This window comes from Mobula birostris, chromosome 14 (assembly GCF_030028105.1).
Source record: "Mobula birostris isolate sMobBir1 chromosome 14, sMobBir1.hap1, whole genome shotgun sequence".
Lineage (NCBI taxonomy): Eukaryota > Metazoa > Chordata > Chondrichthyes > Myliobatiformes > Myliobatidae > Mobula > Mobula birostris.
Window position 1 is genome coordinate 38,067,157 of NC_092383.1, and position 16,744 is coordinate 38,083,900.

The 16,744-nt window shown below is 44.5% G+C and overlaps 1 protein-coding gene across 1 annotated transcript in view; it reads left to right on the forward strand.

Moving 5' to 3' along the window:
• fah (fumarylacetoacetate hydrolase (fumarylacetoacetase)) overlaps nucleotides 1-16,744 on the forward strand; it is a 71,764-nt gene that overhangs the window by 3,050 nt on the left and 51,970 nt on the right. Inside the window, exons 2-3 of the mRNA XM_072278400.1 lie at nucleotides 9,437-9,547; nucleotides 13,146-13,267. Of these exons, the coding sequence (XP_072134501.1) occupies nucleotides 9,437-9,547; nucleotides 13,146-13,267 (233 nt within the window). The remainder of the gene's footprint in view (nucleotides 1-9,436; nucleotides 9,548-13,145; nucleotides 13,268-16,744) is intronic.

Genomic DNA, 16,744 nt, shown 5'->3' on the forward strand with positions numbered 1-16,744 from the left:
GTGTGAAGAAGCCCCCTCTAATGTTCCCTTTAAACTTTTCCCCCTTCAACCTTAACCTATGTCCTCTGTTTTTTTTCTCCCCCAGCCACAGTGGAAAAAGCCTGCTTGCATTCACTCTTTCTATACCCATCATAATTTTATAAACCTCTATCAAATCTCCCCTCATTCTTCTAAGCTCCAGGGAATAAAGTCCTAACCTATTCAACCTTTCTCTGTAACTCAATTTCTCAAGTCCCAGCAACATCCTTGTAAACCTTCTCTGCACTCTTTCAACCTTATTAATATCCTTCCTGTAATTTGGTGACCAAAACTGCACACATTACTCCAAATACGAGAATATCAATATTAATACAAGAATTCGAGGTTAAAGACCCTAGCCTTGCTAGTTCTTCAGGATAAAAGGTTATACTAGCACCTCCATCATCCCACAAGCAGAGGAACCATTCAGTCAGTGATTCCCCAGACCTTCGTTCAAAACGAGCAGCCATCTCAGATAGTCCTTATCATTATACTTGTACTCGAGAGTCTGTACTCCCAGCTGCCCATGGACATTTTTCTGAGAAGTCACCACAACAGGCCGGGCCAGCAATGGTTCTGGGGCAAAAGCAGTTTCCCCCTCACCAAAGGACCCATTATCATTATCATCATACCATATATCCCCATCCCAGGCGTCTGGGTCTCCCCTGGATAGCAACATCGATCTTATCTTCATGGGATCGGGGGGGGGTATAATTCTGGCAGTGGGCTGCCTCCTGATGTTTAATTTGCACTAGCCTACATGCCATCTTAGTTCCCTGATCCTCAGCTTCCTGTGCCCTATTCTGACTGGTCCTCACCACCTCAGTCATTACTGAGCACCTCTCCTTCAAAGCATTCACTTCATACCATGCACAATGCTGATTTGATGGAGACAGATGTGAGAAGCACAGAGGAATGTCTGGTGAAACTTCTGAAATGCCTTCTTCGCTGCTGCTGCTACTGTGCGCTCGAGAATCTCCGGAAGGGAAGGCCCCAAATCCTCGGCTTTGCCTATTGCCTGTTGCCGGTTACCGGGGCCAGGGTCGAAGCGCTCGGCAGAGATGGTGCTCGGTGTCGGAGGCTCGAGGTTTTCGGACGGACTCAAGAGTCGGCTATGGTCAGGTGCTTCCAGGGTGCTGCATCGGCAAGTTTGCGGCGCTGGAAGCTCATGGCAGGGAGAGTTTATCTTCCTTCTACCATTTGCATGAGATGATGGGACTTTCGAGAGACTTTGAGGCTTTTTTTTTACCGTGCCCATGGTCTGTTCTTTATCAAGTGACGGTATTACTTTACACTGATGTAACTATATGTTATAATTATGTGGTTTTTGTCAGTTTTTCAATCTTGGTTTGTCTTGTGTTTCTGTGATCATTCTGGAGGAACATTGTATCATTTCTTAATGCATGCATTACTAAGTGACAATAAAAGAGGACTGCGTCTCCTCATAATCTAATCTAAATCCCTCAATTTATCCTTTTCTTGTTCCACTTCACGGGTCCTTTCGAACTGTTGGTGCAAGGCTGTGGCCAGCAGCCAACAGCCATCAGTATGAGAACCCCATTTCGATGGAAAATTTATTTCTCACAACAATCTAGCCATTTTACTTCCCAATTTCTCGCCAGGATTATCTAGGCGATCATCCCAATTTATGGGAGGTTCCAATTTGGCAAGGGTGTTAGCAAGTGCAGCAAACCCATCAGTATTGTCTGTCCAGCAACACACGTCAAAGTTGCTGGTGAACGCAGCAGGCCTTGAATCAATTTTGAAAATCCTTCTTCAGTGAATGCAGGTATAAGCAGTACCCTTGCAAATCACTGTCTGTGAAAGGAAACTGAGAACATTCTTCTCCCAATGCTTTCCTTGTATTTTTCCAATGTTGCAATAAAAATGGACACTGCACTTTTTGCCCGGATTAAATTGAAATTCTCACCCTGCGGTTTCATATTTAGAATGTTCATTTTGTCATACAGATTGGCTAGGTATGCCAAATCTCCATGTAGAAGTTCAATCTTGTTTCTCAAGCTTTTGTCAGCTTGGAGCAAAAATTCAAGCACAGTGTCAAAAAGATCAAAGAACCATTTTAAGCAGCAGCCTTTTGACAGCCAACGCACCTCAGTGTGAAGAAGCAAACGTTCAAACTCTTCATCGTTATCTTGGCATAACTGGGGAAATATTCTGCTCTTTAATAGATGAGCTTTAATTTTGTTGATAGCAGATATTACAAGAGTTATGCTTGAAAAAAGTCACTAGTTGTGTTTTTTTGGCAGAAAGATGTTGATGGTGAATTATACAATGGATTGCAAACAGACTTGGAATTTCTTTTTTCATAAATGTCACTAAAGCAGCATAGTGACTTGTCATATATTGTGCACAAGAAATCATATTTCTAATCGGAATACTTTTATCCTCAATATACATTCTGTGCTCATCGTAGATTGATTCTCCATTGATATTTGTTTTTAATTTTTTACAAAAGAGAATCCCTTCATAAACTTTCCATTTTTGATAAAATGTACATGTGCAGTTAGCAATTCCGCATTGTCTCACACAGTTAAATCATTCAGTTGTATCCCAAATTCTGTTTTTTTGTAGCTCTCTGCATAGTTGATACTTGATGTCTTCACTCATTTCATCAACATGATAAGCTACAGTTATTACTCAGAAGAATTAATTTTAAAGTACTGGTGTCCATTCTGAGAACAGTTGTGAGCACTTCTGACACCAATTATGAGATTTTCCACACTTCCCATCATTTTGGAAATGTGATAAGAAGCAATGAGACCCCTATCCAGGTCACTTCTAGCTTTCTTGGCAAATAACTTGAGTGTGCAATGCTTTTCCAATGCTTCTTTCATCTTCTGGAATTGAGTAATACCACAAGCAGCCTTTTTAGGGTGTCTTTTACAGAAGTGTTCCTGCAATCTTGATGGTTTCATGGCTTCATTAGACATACAGTATTACAAATAAGACACATGGGGCATCACTGATCTGATGGGAGTGGAATAAAACTGTTCTCCAGGTTTGTAACATTGTATTGACAAACTTTCTGTAGTTTCTGTTTCGTAGCAGGATTAGAATTCAAGGCTTCATTGCCTTCAGACTTGTAGAGATCGCACAGTACGTATTTATCCATCATTAATGGGGCTAAATTAAAATAAAAAATTAACACAAAATGGGAATGTCTATCAGATGCTGACGATGACAGTGAGTTGAGGAGGATGGAATGATGGTAGTGGCAGACAAAGGAACGGCGAGGTGAAGATGAAGACGATCACAACAGTGAAAATTACGTTAACAAGGATTCAGACTGGAATCTGAGTGTTAGTCGGGATAGGGCTGGTGTTCGGCAAGTTACCTTTATACTATTCCAGTTAGTGTGATTGACCAATCACGTAAGGTCTCATAATCTCCAAAGATGTTCCTTGACCACCCTTTGAACACCTCAAGAGGAATCCCCATGGTCAGCAGGTTCACTGATTGGCTCTGTTTCACCGTTTGGTTTTGGCCAGTGCTGTATCGTTGCACAACCTGTTTTCTGTAGATCTGTAGAGAAAGTTGAGAGGATGTACTTGACCTGCCAACTGTTAAATTGCATGAACTCATCTTGTGCTGCGAGTCAAGGGGAACTGTTGGGCACCCTGGTTGCTAATTTATGCATCTCCAATAAAGTCTGGTTGGTAAGGTCGAATGAGATTGCCGAGTCAAAGATACGTTGTGACGACGAGTGCTCACCGCCTGCAGAGCTTTGGTTCTTCTTGTGTTCCAGTGCCTTGTCCTTTTGTTTGGAAGTGCCTGCCCAACTAACAGTTGGCCAGGTCTTGTGCCTCAAGTTAGGGTGCCACTTAACGCCCCTCCCCCTAAGAATCGTGAATGCTCCCTGAGGACTTCTCTTTCTCCTAATGCCCCCTTAAAACACGTAACTGCCCCCCTTAGAGGTGGGTCTTACTGCCCCCCTTGGGAATCACTGAGCTAAAGTAAAACCAGTAACCTCCAGAAACTCTCGGTGTGTCAGGCAGGATCTGTGAAGGGAGAATCGAGGGTAACGTTTCTTCTGAATTTCCTGCCTGGTGTTAGCAGCACTGTAACACTGTAGGATAGAAATTACTCAGAGTACAGGTTGATCTTTTGAAATGTTAACTTTCTAAATCTACAATATTAAAATCTTTACAACCAATTTGTTTATTTTTGTTTTGAAAGTCAGTGTTTTAAAATGTGCCCTTGCTAGAGATGTAGATCTGTGTACAAAGATGAAAGTGAAGGCTTGTAAGGAGGCAGGATTTTCATATCCTGACAAAGTTCAATCTCTCATCCTGTCTGGTTCCTGTAATGGAAACGGAAATTGCTGGAAAGCATAGGGAGTCAGGCAGCAGCTGTGGAGAGAGGAACATTGCACTTTCAGGGCCTATAGGGGCAGAGCAATCAGATCCAAGTGGGCAGGGAAACAAATGATAATCTGCTTTCTTTCACGTGATGCTGTTTGAATGGGAAATGTTGGCTCAGGCTGGGAAAGAGCTATCACCGACTTTCTCTGAAATAGTCTCCACTCCAGAAACAGCTCAGAACAGGTGCAAGGGAAACAGTTTGGACTTTCCTAGTACTGCAGGGGATGGGGGGGGGGGCGGTGTGCAGGATTGAAGTAGCTTTATTTGGGCTGTCCGTCCTCAGAATTTTTACATTAATCCCAGAGCTACTGTTGACCAGTTAGAATGTACAGTATGAACATTGTGAGGAAGATGTGCACCCTTTACATACGAGAATATCTGCTATATATCATTGTCTTTGATTAAACTGCATTCAGTGATGAAGTATCCTGAGATAATTTTGAGAAATGGTGAAAGAACCCTGAAGTGATTAGGCAGAGACTGCTACAAATGTTCATCAGGTCTGCAGAGAGAGCGAGTTAATATTAGGCCAATGCCCTTTCATGAGAACAAGGAAAAGTAATTGTAAGTGGCAGAAAAAGTGGGGGCAGCTGGAGACCAAAGGGAAAGGTCTGACAGAGTGAAAATGAGGATGTTGAATGGGATAGATGGTGAAGGAGGCAGCTGTGAGACAGCAGTGATTAAACCTGAGCTGTGTCTGATTAAATTACCGTAAGAAAAGCAGAGAAACAGTGACTGCTAGAGATGTGAGATTAAAGGATGGAATGGTTGATGAAATGAAGTTGCAGAATTGCAAGTTGTTACCAATAGGGTGTGTAATAGTGGATGTGAATGATCAATGTAACTCCAAAAACTCAGACATCTTTAAGGATTGTGACTAACCACTTTATAGGTTCCAGCAATGTTCTTTTGTAAATTCTGGAGGCAGGCTTGAATAAATGTCACCGTTTGAACTCTCCCATGGTCAAACATTTGTAAATGTAAATGTTCATACATTTGTCGTACAGGTTAAAACCTCATTGTGGTGAGTCTTTGAGGCTGATGTTCAATCGAAGGTGTGCAGATTAGAGATCAAGAAGAAAGGGAGCATTTACAAAGATCTGAATTTTAAAACAAAAAGAATTTTCAGTCTCTATTTCAGATTTTCAGCATCTATAATTTTTTGATGTTCACCTTCAAAGTTTGGTATGAACATGACAGCGAAGATCAAAGGGGAAGACAGAAGCAAATGTTGCCCTGGTCACACCTCAGCTGTGATGGGAATCTCAACAGTTTCAACCAATGAAGGAGTCCTTCCATTCCAACTGGCCAAATAATGCCATTAAAGGAGAGGGTAAAGGTGAATGTGTTGACCTTTGGGGTGAGAGAGAGAGAGAGAGACCTGAGCAAGACTGAAGCGAGCAGCATTTCATGCATGCCACAGAAAGGTTCACATAACTGGGAGCGACGTGGGTTCCCATTGCTACAACTTGGATTTGGGAGCAAGTGTGAGGAATTAAAGGGAAGTTGTTCAATGTGAGGATAAATTCAGCCAGGTGAAGGGGGAGGGGGAGGCAGGAGGGTGCATGGTGAGGGCAGTGGTTGGGGGAGGAAGACAGTGGATGGTGAGGGTTTGGCTGAAGAAAGGAATGTTGGTTTGGGGGCCGTTGGATGAGGAGGACGGTAGGTCATGAGAGCACTGGGTTGGGGGGGATAGAGTAGGAGGGTGATGGAGGAACTGATTGGTCTCAGTACTATGGAGAAGCAAAGAGCCCTCAGGCTATCCTGTTGTGGGATGGAGGTGTTGAGGAGAAACAAAGCAAGCTTCAGGATACAGACTGCTCAAAGTGCAATCCAATTAGGAGTACCATCAGGTCCAGCAATGTGTACTCAGAACATTCAGTAACCTGATACTGAAGTGGTTAAACTTGAAAGTTAATGAGAGACCCCACTAGTAATCAGTGACTGCATTTGCAGTGAGTGCAAAGGTTTAATGTACTTTGCCAAAGAGCGTTATAAAGTTTGCAGTGTAAGTTTTATCGGCTGGCCCATTTGGGACCTTGATCAATGTTGGTCTGTTGGCCTTGGATTGATCATCAAGAGTACATCTCCTCATCAATCATTGTCAGACCAGTCAACAAAAACTGCTTGAAATAAGGGAAACTGCAGACAATATGTAACTGATTTATACCCTGATGGACCTAACAGGCAGAGAATATAAGTGCTAAACTATTCAGTCTATGAGATGAAAGATTCCTACGTCTAAACCTAGAAAATACTTAGTCTCAAACACAAAGGATTCTCCAGATTCTTGAAATCTTGAGCAACACACACAAAATACTGGAGGACCTTAGCAAGTCAGGCAGCACCTATGGAGGGGAATAAACAATTGACGTTTCAGGCCGAGACCCTTCATCAGGACTTAGTACAGGTCGACCTTCACTAATCTGGCACCATTGGGACCTGAGGAGAGCCGGACTAGTGAAAATGCCGAATTACAGAAGGATCACATTAAGCATAATCAGTGCCGGATTATCGAAGGAACCAGATTACAGGTAGTCAGATTAGTGAGGGTCGACCGGTACTTACTTTTGTTCAGTTTACTCATGTAAAGATTCAATGAGTAACATTATTCTGCGAACTAGACTGAGATTGTGATCTTTTGCATCATCTGAAGTCACTGAAGTTGGTGTTGGGAGAGTAATCTCTCTGTGGATGCTGCCGTTGTTGCTTTTTGTGCCCTCTGGCGCATCAGGCGGCATTCTTGCTGTTTCTGTAGTATTTGACGCTCAAGCCAGCACAGACGGAAAGCGTGCAAGGAGCCAGCCGGATTCGAACTCGGGACCATTCACCTTGAAGTTCGGTGCTGATGTCACTACACCATCGATGGGCTTTGCAGTGCTATTGAAGAGAAGGAAAACATCGGGTACATTGGACAAGGGGAAGTGCTGAAGGCCTTTCCACGACACCATTAGTATCACAAGCTGCTGTATTATCCAAAACATAGGCAGCTGGGTTAGGGGAGTCAAGGGAAAAGATGACAGCAGAGTTGCAAATGGCAGGATTGATCGGATGATGGATGGTATCCAGCTGTCTCCCATAATAAAGGCACTCACCCCGATCAACACCACAGCTTAATCCAATTCATAAAGATATGCTGCTTATTTCTTTAGGTTTCTTCTTCATGCAACAGGTGGTGAGCTAATTTAACTCCCAGAAAGAACAACATTAGGTTTTTATTTATTTAAACTTCATCAGGCTATTAGATAAAGAAGTTTTCTTTCACATCACTTTTTTCTTAAAAGCCCATTCAGAATATGTTGCAATATTGGGCAGGTTGGGAGAGGCAGATTCACTGGTCACACAGTACTGAAACAGGCCTTCAGCTAACCGGGCCCATGCTGACCATGAAGAACTAGTCCCGTTTTCTTCTGGGCACGGTCCCAAAAACTACCTCCGGCACCTTCCACTCACGCACAAGTGGAACAATTTGCAACGGTCAGTTGAAGTGCTAACTGGCGCGTCTCTGGGATGTGGGAGGAAGCTAGCGCAGTCACACTAAACCCACATTGTCACAGGAGGAACGTGCACACTCCACGCAGACACTGCTGGAGATCGGGATTGAATCTGGGTCACTGTCGGCAGCAGCACTACCTGCTGTGTCACTGCACCATCCTCTCCTGCTGCAGCTACTGCATACAAATAGCTCCAACATTTTATCCCCATTACCACAGCAACTTCTTTAAAACATTTAAGAGATACTTTGCACGTTAATCTCTTTTTTGCTGCTGCAGTTAAAGCCTACCAAGTTTAACTAGTAACTATGGGTAACAGTGAAAGGGCAGTTTTTATTGCATATTTATTAGTTACCTACTTCCAAGACGACCACAAACTTGTCACAGGGTTTAGAGGCTTGCTTGCCTCAATGGCCCAGAGAGCTCTGTTGTCTGGAGTCAGGGCCTTGTGCTTTCGGTCTTGGTGGGTCACTCATGCCAAACAGGTCAAAGGGTAGAGACCAGACTAAGAGTGGTCCACTGGTTCTCCAGGTTCGGGAGTTCAGCTCAGGACTAACAACCCTGACTGGTCAAACAAAATTATTATGGAAACAGCAATGAAGAATCCTTCTTTATCTATGTGCGACTAAGAATACTGAACCATACCAGGGGCATGATGGAGAAGATGACCAAGGACAAACAGAGGTAGAGGACCTTCATTGCTGCCCTAAACGCCAGCGGTGCAGCGGGCAATAAGTATTAGTTATCTTGAGGATACTGAACTGACCACATTGTCTACGCTCCAAGGCCAGACACTGCCGGTGTTGTCCACATCACCCAGAATCTGTGTCCGCCAACCCATCTCCACTGAGCATCCCTTTCAGTGGCACATTTTGGAACTGCTGATGCAGATGATGGATTCAACACTTAGAGTAAAGTTTTCTACAAGTCTTTTCTCCAGGAGGCTGGGATAACTGGAGCAGAAAAGTCTATGTCAAACTTTCTAAGTGTTGCAATGATCAATGGAGTTGGATTCACCTTCACTAATTTCTGTCAAAGGACACCCTGGTCCCTCTGAATAGCCGCACCTGTCAGTCTCAGTGGATTGTGATGGCAACTTCAGCTTTTTTACATGTTACGTTGAGATGTGGTCACGGTGTTTGTTACCTCCTGCTGTGCTGGGCTCTGCTGTCTGGAAAGGACAGTGAAATAATCAGTAGTGGAAGGGTGTATCTGCAGTGGTGTGAGATGCACATACTTCTTAGAGCAGGGTTGAAGTCTCCGTGTGGAAAGAGGTGTTGACCATTTTGAACGTTCTGAACGTTGGTAGCTTTAATCCCATAAGATAGAGGAGCAGAATTAGACCATTTGGCCAATCAAGTCTGCTCCAGCATTTCAACATGGCTGATCCAATTTTCTTCTCAGCCCCAATCTCCTGCCTTCTCTCCATAACCTTTTATGCCCTGATCAATCAGGAATCTAGAATCAAGAATCCCATCGCTCTTCCGTTGTACATTTATTAACATCTGTCTTTTATAATCTCTACATTTTTATCTTGTCCAGCCTATCCATAGAATTGGTGTTGCCATTGGAGACCAGATATTGGACCTTAGCATCGTAAAGCATCTCTTCACTGGTCCTGTTCTATCCTCAAGCCAACATGTATTCACTCAGGTAACAACTGCATCAGGCGCGAGTCTTGATGCAAAATAATTGCTGGCTCTTTGGATCTCATTGAAAGGGTTGATTTACCTTTGACGCAGAAGTCGTATGGGGTTGTGCAGTAGTGTGTAGTTAATGTAGCTGATAGAGCCTGGAGAGTATGGTTTCCCTTGGTTCACTTTCCTATCCACTCCCTTCCCGATGGGAGCTTCTTCATGGGAGTTTTGTCGAGTGTGGCAGAGGGTCACGGATCAGGGGTTTGACTGGGTAGGGTGCCAACGGACAGGCAGAAATTACTGCTCTCTGAAGGTGATGTTAGAGGAATTTGGGCTTACTGGAGGACAAAGGTGACCTGGGTCAGATATCAAGGAATTCCAGGATGGAATTGGGGATTGGAAGCTTTGTCCTTTCAGGGATCAGGTAACTGGAATCTGGGGACAATGCCTATGGTTTGGAACCCAGGCTGATGAGCTGGCTGTGAATGGCTGTTGGGGAGAGAAGCTGGTTAATGTTATCCTCTGTAAACACGAGGAATTCTGCAGATGCTGGAAATTCAAGCAACACACATCAAAGTTGCTGGTGAACGCAGCAAGCCAGGCAGCATCTCTAGGAAGAGGTACAGTCGACGTTTCAGGCCGGGACCCTTCGTCAGGACTAACTTAGGTCCAAGGTCCAATATCTGGTCTCCAATGGCAGGACTAACGTTTGTCCTGACAAAGGGTCTTGGCCTGAAACGTCGACTGTACCTCTTCCTAGAGATGCTGCCTGGCCTGCTGTGTTCACCAGCAACTTGATGTTAATTATATTCAGAGCAGGTTTAAAAGTCAAACAGGTTTGAAGTTGCAGTGAAGGAGGAAAGATGGAAAGAACAATAGTTATCTGCCTTGCTGTGATCTGTCTTGTAATCATTTCTACAACTATTAAATAATTCAGTCAGCACTTTTGGATGATTTATTTGCAACTCAGACATTCACAAAGGCATTCTGATGTTCCCAGCAGAGGGCACCCCAACCTCATAAGACTGCATATACCTCCTGCAATGCTGACAATTGGTTCAGCAGTGGAACAGAATGAGTTTTTCTGAGATAGGTTCTGTACATCACATGCAAATCCAGTATTTATTACCCATCACTAATTACCCTTCTGAGGGTAGTGGTGGGCCCCTGCAGTCCTTTGGGTGAATGTGCTCCACGGTGTTATTGTTTCAGGACTTAGACCGGGCGGTGATGAAGTCGGGTGCTCATGTTGGAACCAGCAGGTGCACCTGCTGCCCTTGTCCTTTCTGACACATTGAGGTCCTGAACTGGGAAGTGCTCTCAGGGTAGCCTGGGTGGGGAAGTACAATGAACTTTGTAGCCCTCTGCACCAGTGGTGCAGGCAGGGAGTGTTTAGGGTAGTTGATGGAGGGTCAATCAAATGTCCTGGGTGGTGGTGAGCTTCCAGAGTTGTTGGTGCTGTACTCGTCCAGATAAGTGGAGAGAATTCCATCACAAGGCACAGATCAGGAAGGTGAACGATGAAACTTTGTGGTGTCAGGTGGTAAGTCACTTGCCTCAGAAAACCTGGTTTTTAACCTGACCTTGTACCCTATGGCATTTAGGCGCCTGCTTCAGGTGAGGAACTCCCAGATGAGGGAAATAGTGATATCAAGAGTGGGTAGTCAAAGATGTGTGTGTGTGTGTGTGTGTGTGTGTGTGTGTGTGTGTGTGTGTGTGTGTGTGTGTGCGCGCGCGCTCATGTGCAGAAGTATTGGTGAGGAGTTGCAAATGGAATTGAGTGTTGTGCATTTCGGACCTTTGAAGGAGGTTTGTGATGATGGTGGTTTAGTCCAGGACACGGACACGGCTGTGAGGAGCTGCTTGGGGAATAAAGCTGTTCAAGTGGATGGAGTGGCTGTGGGAGAGCATTTGGAGAAAGTGATCATAACTTAATGCATTTTAAAGTGGTCAAGGGTAAGGATAGGATGGACCAGTAATAAAGGTTGGGATGGACAATTTACTAACACAAAGGAGTACATGGCAAAGGTAGACTGGGAGCATCTATGTGCAATAAGTCTACATCTGCACAATTAAAATGATAACAGACCTAATGAGTGGAGCTGCAGGATGAAGGTTGCAGCGAATCACCACGCTCCAGGGCTGTCTTGCCACGGGATGGGAGGATTCCAAAGGAGAATCAATAACAATTCAAAGCCCAAAATGTCCCTTTAAGGGTAAAAGCACAGGATAGGGAATAGGAAATAGGTACCTGGATATTGAGGGTGGAATAAGGAGAGGAGAGGGACATGAGACAGGTTTGGGGACCTAATTGTAAAAGAGGTCTGTCATGAGAATGAGCGAAGGGGGGCACTGAAATAGAAAATGTAGAATGCACAAAGGGGTCGTGAAAGCTCAGTGAGAGACAGAGGATGTTCAGAGCAAAAGGATAACTAAGGAAAGAGTACGGCCCATCGGGGCAACTTGGACCCAGAGACACAGGTGAGGTCTAATTAATAATTTGTTCAACGGATTCCAGTTACTTGGGAAACAATGGGACCAGTACATTTTGGCCCAATTAAGTGGCTGCCCTAATTAGTTGAAGTTTCATGGAACTAGTTAAAAAGATATATAAAACTACTGTGTAACCAACTAACAAATTATATATTTAAATGAAATGCAGAACAAATTAGCACACCACCAATATCTACAGTGCTATAAAACTAATAGTTATTGCAGGAGGAATTCATAATGTGTACACTGCTGTGTTCTTTTGATTGAGTGTAAATGAACGAAATCAGCACGGACATCTAGTGCAGGTAGTGGACTACTTTCACATGATTGCATCGTCCAAATTTTTTTTTAATTGTAACATCCAAGATGAATATTGTTACCATCAATATATTCGTAGTTCCTAACTTGTTGCAGTTGTTTCATTTTCACTCCCAGCCATTACTGGCATCTACAAGCCTCAAAGCTTGAATCCGCAGCGAGCACAGCTGTTCTGAATTATTCTAGTGCTTATTTCTCATCAACTATCGGTGACAAAACTCACTGCTTTTTTGAACAGAAGCACACGCAACAGATGCTATTTAAAAATTATTCGCTATTATACAGTGTAATGATTAATTACCAAACAAGTGCACATGAGTGACACTAGTTAGAAATTGCTCAGTATCAGTCTTCTGTCCCAATTAAGAGACGTGTATCCCAAATAAATGAAATGGAACCAGAGCCAATTAAACAATGGCCCAATTAACTGGAATCTTGGGTATTTGTAGAGTTCAGTGAAGGCAAAGTGAAAATCTAGTGCAGGTCTCCATTAAGTAAAGAGGAGGTACTCAACACCTTGAATTGAAGGTGGATAAATCCCCAGGACCAGATGGGTTGATCCTGGGTTACACGGGAGTGAAGGGAAGAGGGTGCTGGTGTTTCTGCTCAGTTCTTTAAACCCCTACAGCCTTGCTCTGTTGCAGCTCAGCCAATTAATTTCCAAGGTTCCCAGAAGAAAAGATGTTTCATTCGTACACACTGGAGGGTAGCATTGGCTTAGTACTTGCACTGACTTAGATTCACAGCATAATACAGTAGGCAGGAAGTTACTTGGCTCATTGTTCCCTGGATTTATTTTCCAGCCGACTCTGAACTCCTTCATGGCTCTGGGACGGGATGCCTGGAGGGAAGCTCGGGCCTTTCTCCAGAAACTCCTGTCAGCCAATGAACCAGCTCTGCGGGATAACAAGGAACTGAGGAAGAAGTAAGTTACGGACCTGATCATGAGATGATTTCGATTCCGGTTTGAATCTGATGTAGCCTGTTATGATAACGTGAAGTTAGGAACTGCAGTGTAAACCCACACAACTTGTTACTCCTTTCATTAATAATGCAAAAAGAACCAAAATTTACTATTTTGTATTTAGTATTAGCAAACTAAATTTAGTGCTGGACCATGCCAGGGGAAATTAGGTACAATGAACATTTAGAGACAGAAGTTTTGACAAGATTTTGAGTGTGTGAGTGTGTGTGAAAGAGAGAGAGCTGGCAAGGAGAAGTTAGTTGTGTGGTCTTTGGTCTTGGTATCTGAGAATCATAGAATTACACAGAGATACAGCAGAGAAAAAGACCCTTCACCACTGAGTCCACATCTATCTTCAACCACTCACTTTTGCACTAATTCCAAAATAATTTACCTTATTTTTCCCACATTCCCATTAACTCTTCCAGATTCCACCTCACATCCATACTCTAAGGCAATTGACACCAGACAATTAATTTACCAGCCCACACATTCTTGAGATGAGGAAGGAGACCAGAGCATATGGAGGACACACACAGTCACAGGGAGAATGTGCAAACTCCACACAGACATTACCCGAAGTTCGGGATTGGCCCCGAGACCCTGGCACTGTGAGGCAGCAACTCCACCAGCTGCAGATGTGGGCTACCTTTACGGTGCAGCCACTAATGATGATGGTGTCATATTCCAAGGTAAGAACTGGGGCAAATCGACATTGTGAAATTCTGTAGGTCAGTGGAAGATGATGGAGATGGAAGGGTACAGGAGAGTTTGAAATGTCAAGGTAGGGCTGAACCAGAAGGCAATACTGGTCGGTGAGGAGGTGGCAGTAAGATTTGGTGCATTTTGCGTATGGTCTTATTGGGCGCATCAAAATGCAAACATGACCTTGTATTCAGTCTATCTGTTGAGTTCATTCCAAGATAAGGTTGCTCCCTAAGTAAGCCCATCAACCCCTTTGCCTCAGTTACTTCTCTCCAACCTATTGTCTCAGACTTGCCCTTGAATACTCCCCACCCCCTCCACTCCTCCTCACTGTCAAGGGTAACTTTAAAGCCGCTAATTAACCAGCCAACCTGTGCATCTTTGAGATGTGGGAGGAACTCAGAGGAAATCCACACAGTCAGAGGGAGAATGCGAAAGGCCCACAAAGGCTGGACTGGAGGTTGGCATTTGATCCAGGTCACTACGGTTGTGGGGCATCAATGTTTGGGATTTTCCTCAACAATTGTACCACAGGAAGACGGCTATAGCTGAGTGGCCGCTCCTGTAGTCCTGTACTCGGTGGAATAAAACCATAAGACCATAAGACAAAGGAGCAGAAGTCAGCCATTCGGCCCATCAAGTCTGCTCCGCCATTTTATCATGAGCTGATCCATTCTCCCATTTAGTCCCACACCCCCGCCTTCTCACCATAACCTTTGATGCCCTGGCTGCTCAGATACCTATCAATCTCTGCCTTAAATACACCCAATGACTTGGCCTCCACTGCTGCCCGTGGCAACAAATTCCATAGATTCACCACCCTCTGACTAAAAAAATTTCTTCACATTTCTGTTCTGAATTGGCGCCCTTCAATCCTTAAGTCATGCCCTCTCGTACTAGACTCCCCCATCATGGGAAACAACTTTGCCACATCTACTCTGTCCATGCCTTTCAACATTCAAAATGTTTCTATGAGGTCTCCCCTCATTCTTCTAAACTCCAAGGAATACAGTCCAAGAGCGGACAAACGTTCCTCATATGTTAACTCTCTCATTCCCGGAATCATTCTAGTGAATCTTCTCTGTACCCTCTCCAATGTCAGCATATCCTTTCTTAAATAAGGAGACCAAAACTGCCCACAGTACTCCAAGTGAGGTCTCACCAGCGCCTTATAGAGCCTCAACATCACATCCCTGCTCCTATACTCTATTCCTCGAGAAAACCTGGGAGAGGAAAAGGAAGAGGGGACGAACAGGATTGACTTTGGAAAGTTGCAATTGTGAGTTTGAGAGGAGGAGTGTGGGGGTAGAAGGAATGGGGAGTTGGTGATGAATTGATGTTGGAGAAGTTGGCAATTGGAAAGGGAAATGGCATGCCTCTAATGTGTGAGAGTGTTGGAGAGAAATGTCCTGCACTTTCCTGAATGTGGGATCTGTACATGGGGAAAACCAAGATGTCCAAAATGTGTCCCTCTCAGTTGGGTCTGCACCCCAGCCACACGTGGCGTAAGATCTAAGATGCTGCTCATGTTCTCCATTGAGTGACAGGGTTGGGTCTGGCAAAGGATCTGTACAGTGTCCGGCAACACCTTTTCTGATGGACAGTTCAGAAATCTGCTGTCTGAGAGTGGTGGATGCTGGATCATTAGAATTAGTTAAGTTGGAGGTAAGATAAATATTTTTTTAGATTAAGGGACTGAGGGTTATGGGGAATTGGTAGAGAGGGCTGTTGACAGCAATGTGGATTAACCATCTATCATAAGGGAACAGACCCAAATGCAAGACACAGACACTGAACTACTAGGAACAGGACTTGACTAGAGTAAGGACGTGACAGGATACAGACAAGGAGCAGGGACGAGAATGCAGACTTGGGCTAGGACATGAACTAGACAGGGAACCCAGCCAAGGAACTATGAACAAGGAGCCTGGGCTTGGGAAAGTGGGACCAGGACTAGGAACCATGAACTAGGAGCCTGTGCTGGGACTCCGAACCAGAGACTGGACAAGGACCCAGAACCTGGGTTTGGCCTCAGGCTCAAACCCCAGAACTAAGCAAGGACATGACATGGCTACAGGACAGGAGAGGCAACAGGACTGGACATGAGACTCCTGGACAGGACAAGGGAACCCCAGCACCGGGCTGGGCGAGGCACATGGACAAGACAAGAATACAAAGCCGTGGTTGGACAGGACAAGGTTCTTGGATCATGGCTAGGACTGAATGAGACCCCGAAGCCTTGACTTGGTCGAGGGAGAGACAGGAACGCAGAGCCAGGACCCCTCCTTGGAAACAGGGCCAGGACTCATACACAGAATGTAGAATACAAGAAGACAGTTCCTAACACAAGGTAGCAGCAGACAACCAGACCTACCTAGCAAAGGTGTGGACACAGAGACAGTTCAAAACAACAATAGACAGTTCCTTATCTTACTCCAGTGATGGAACATGACAGCAGTGCAGGCAAAGGTTACAGGCAAGGCTTCAGATACAGGTTGCAGGGGCATGGCAAGACTTCAGGAGGAAGGGACAGAGAAGGGATTCAGACAGGGGGTTAGAGCAGGAACAATCCAGCAGCCAGAGGCTGTCTGTCTGTCTGTATCTTGTTTTACGGCGGTTGGCATCCAGCTTAATGGTGCATTACCGCCACCCTCTGCTCCAGAATGTGCACTAGGCATACATTCTAAATCCCTTCACCCAATCACTCACACACACACACACCTACACTTCACC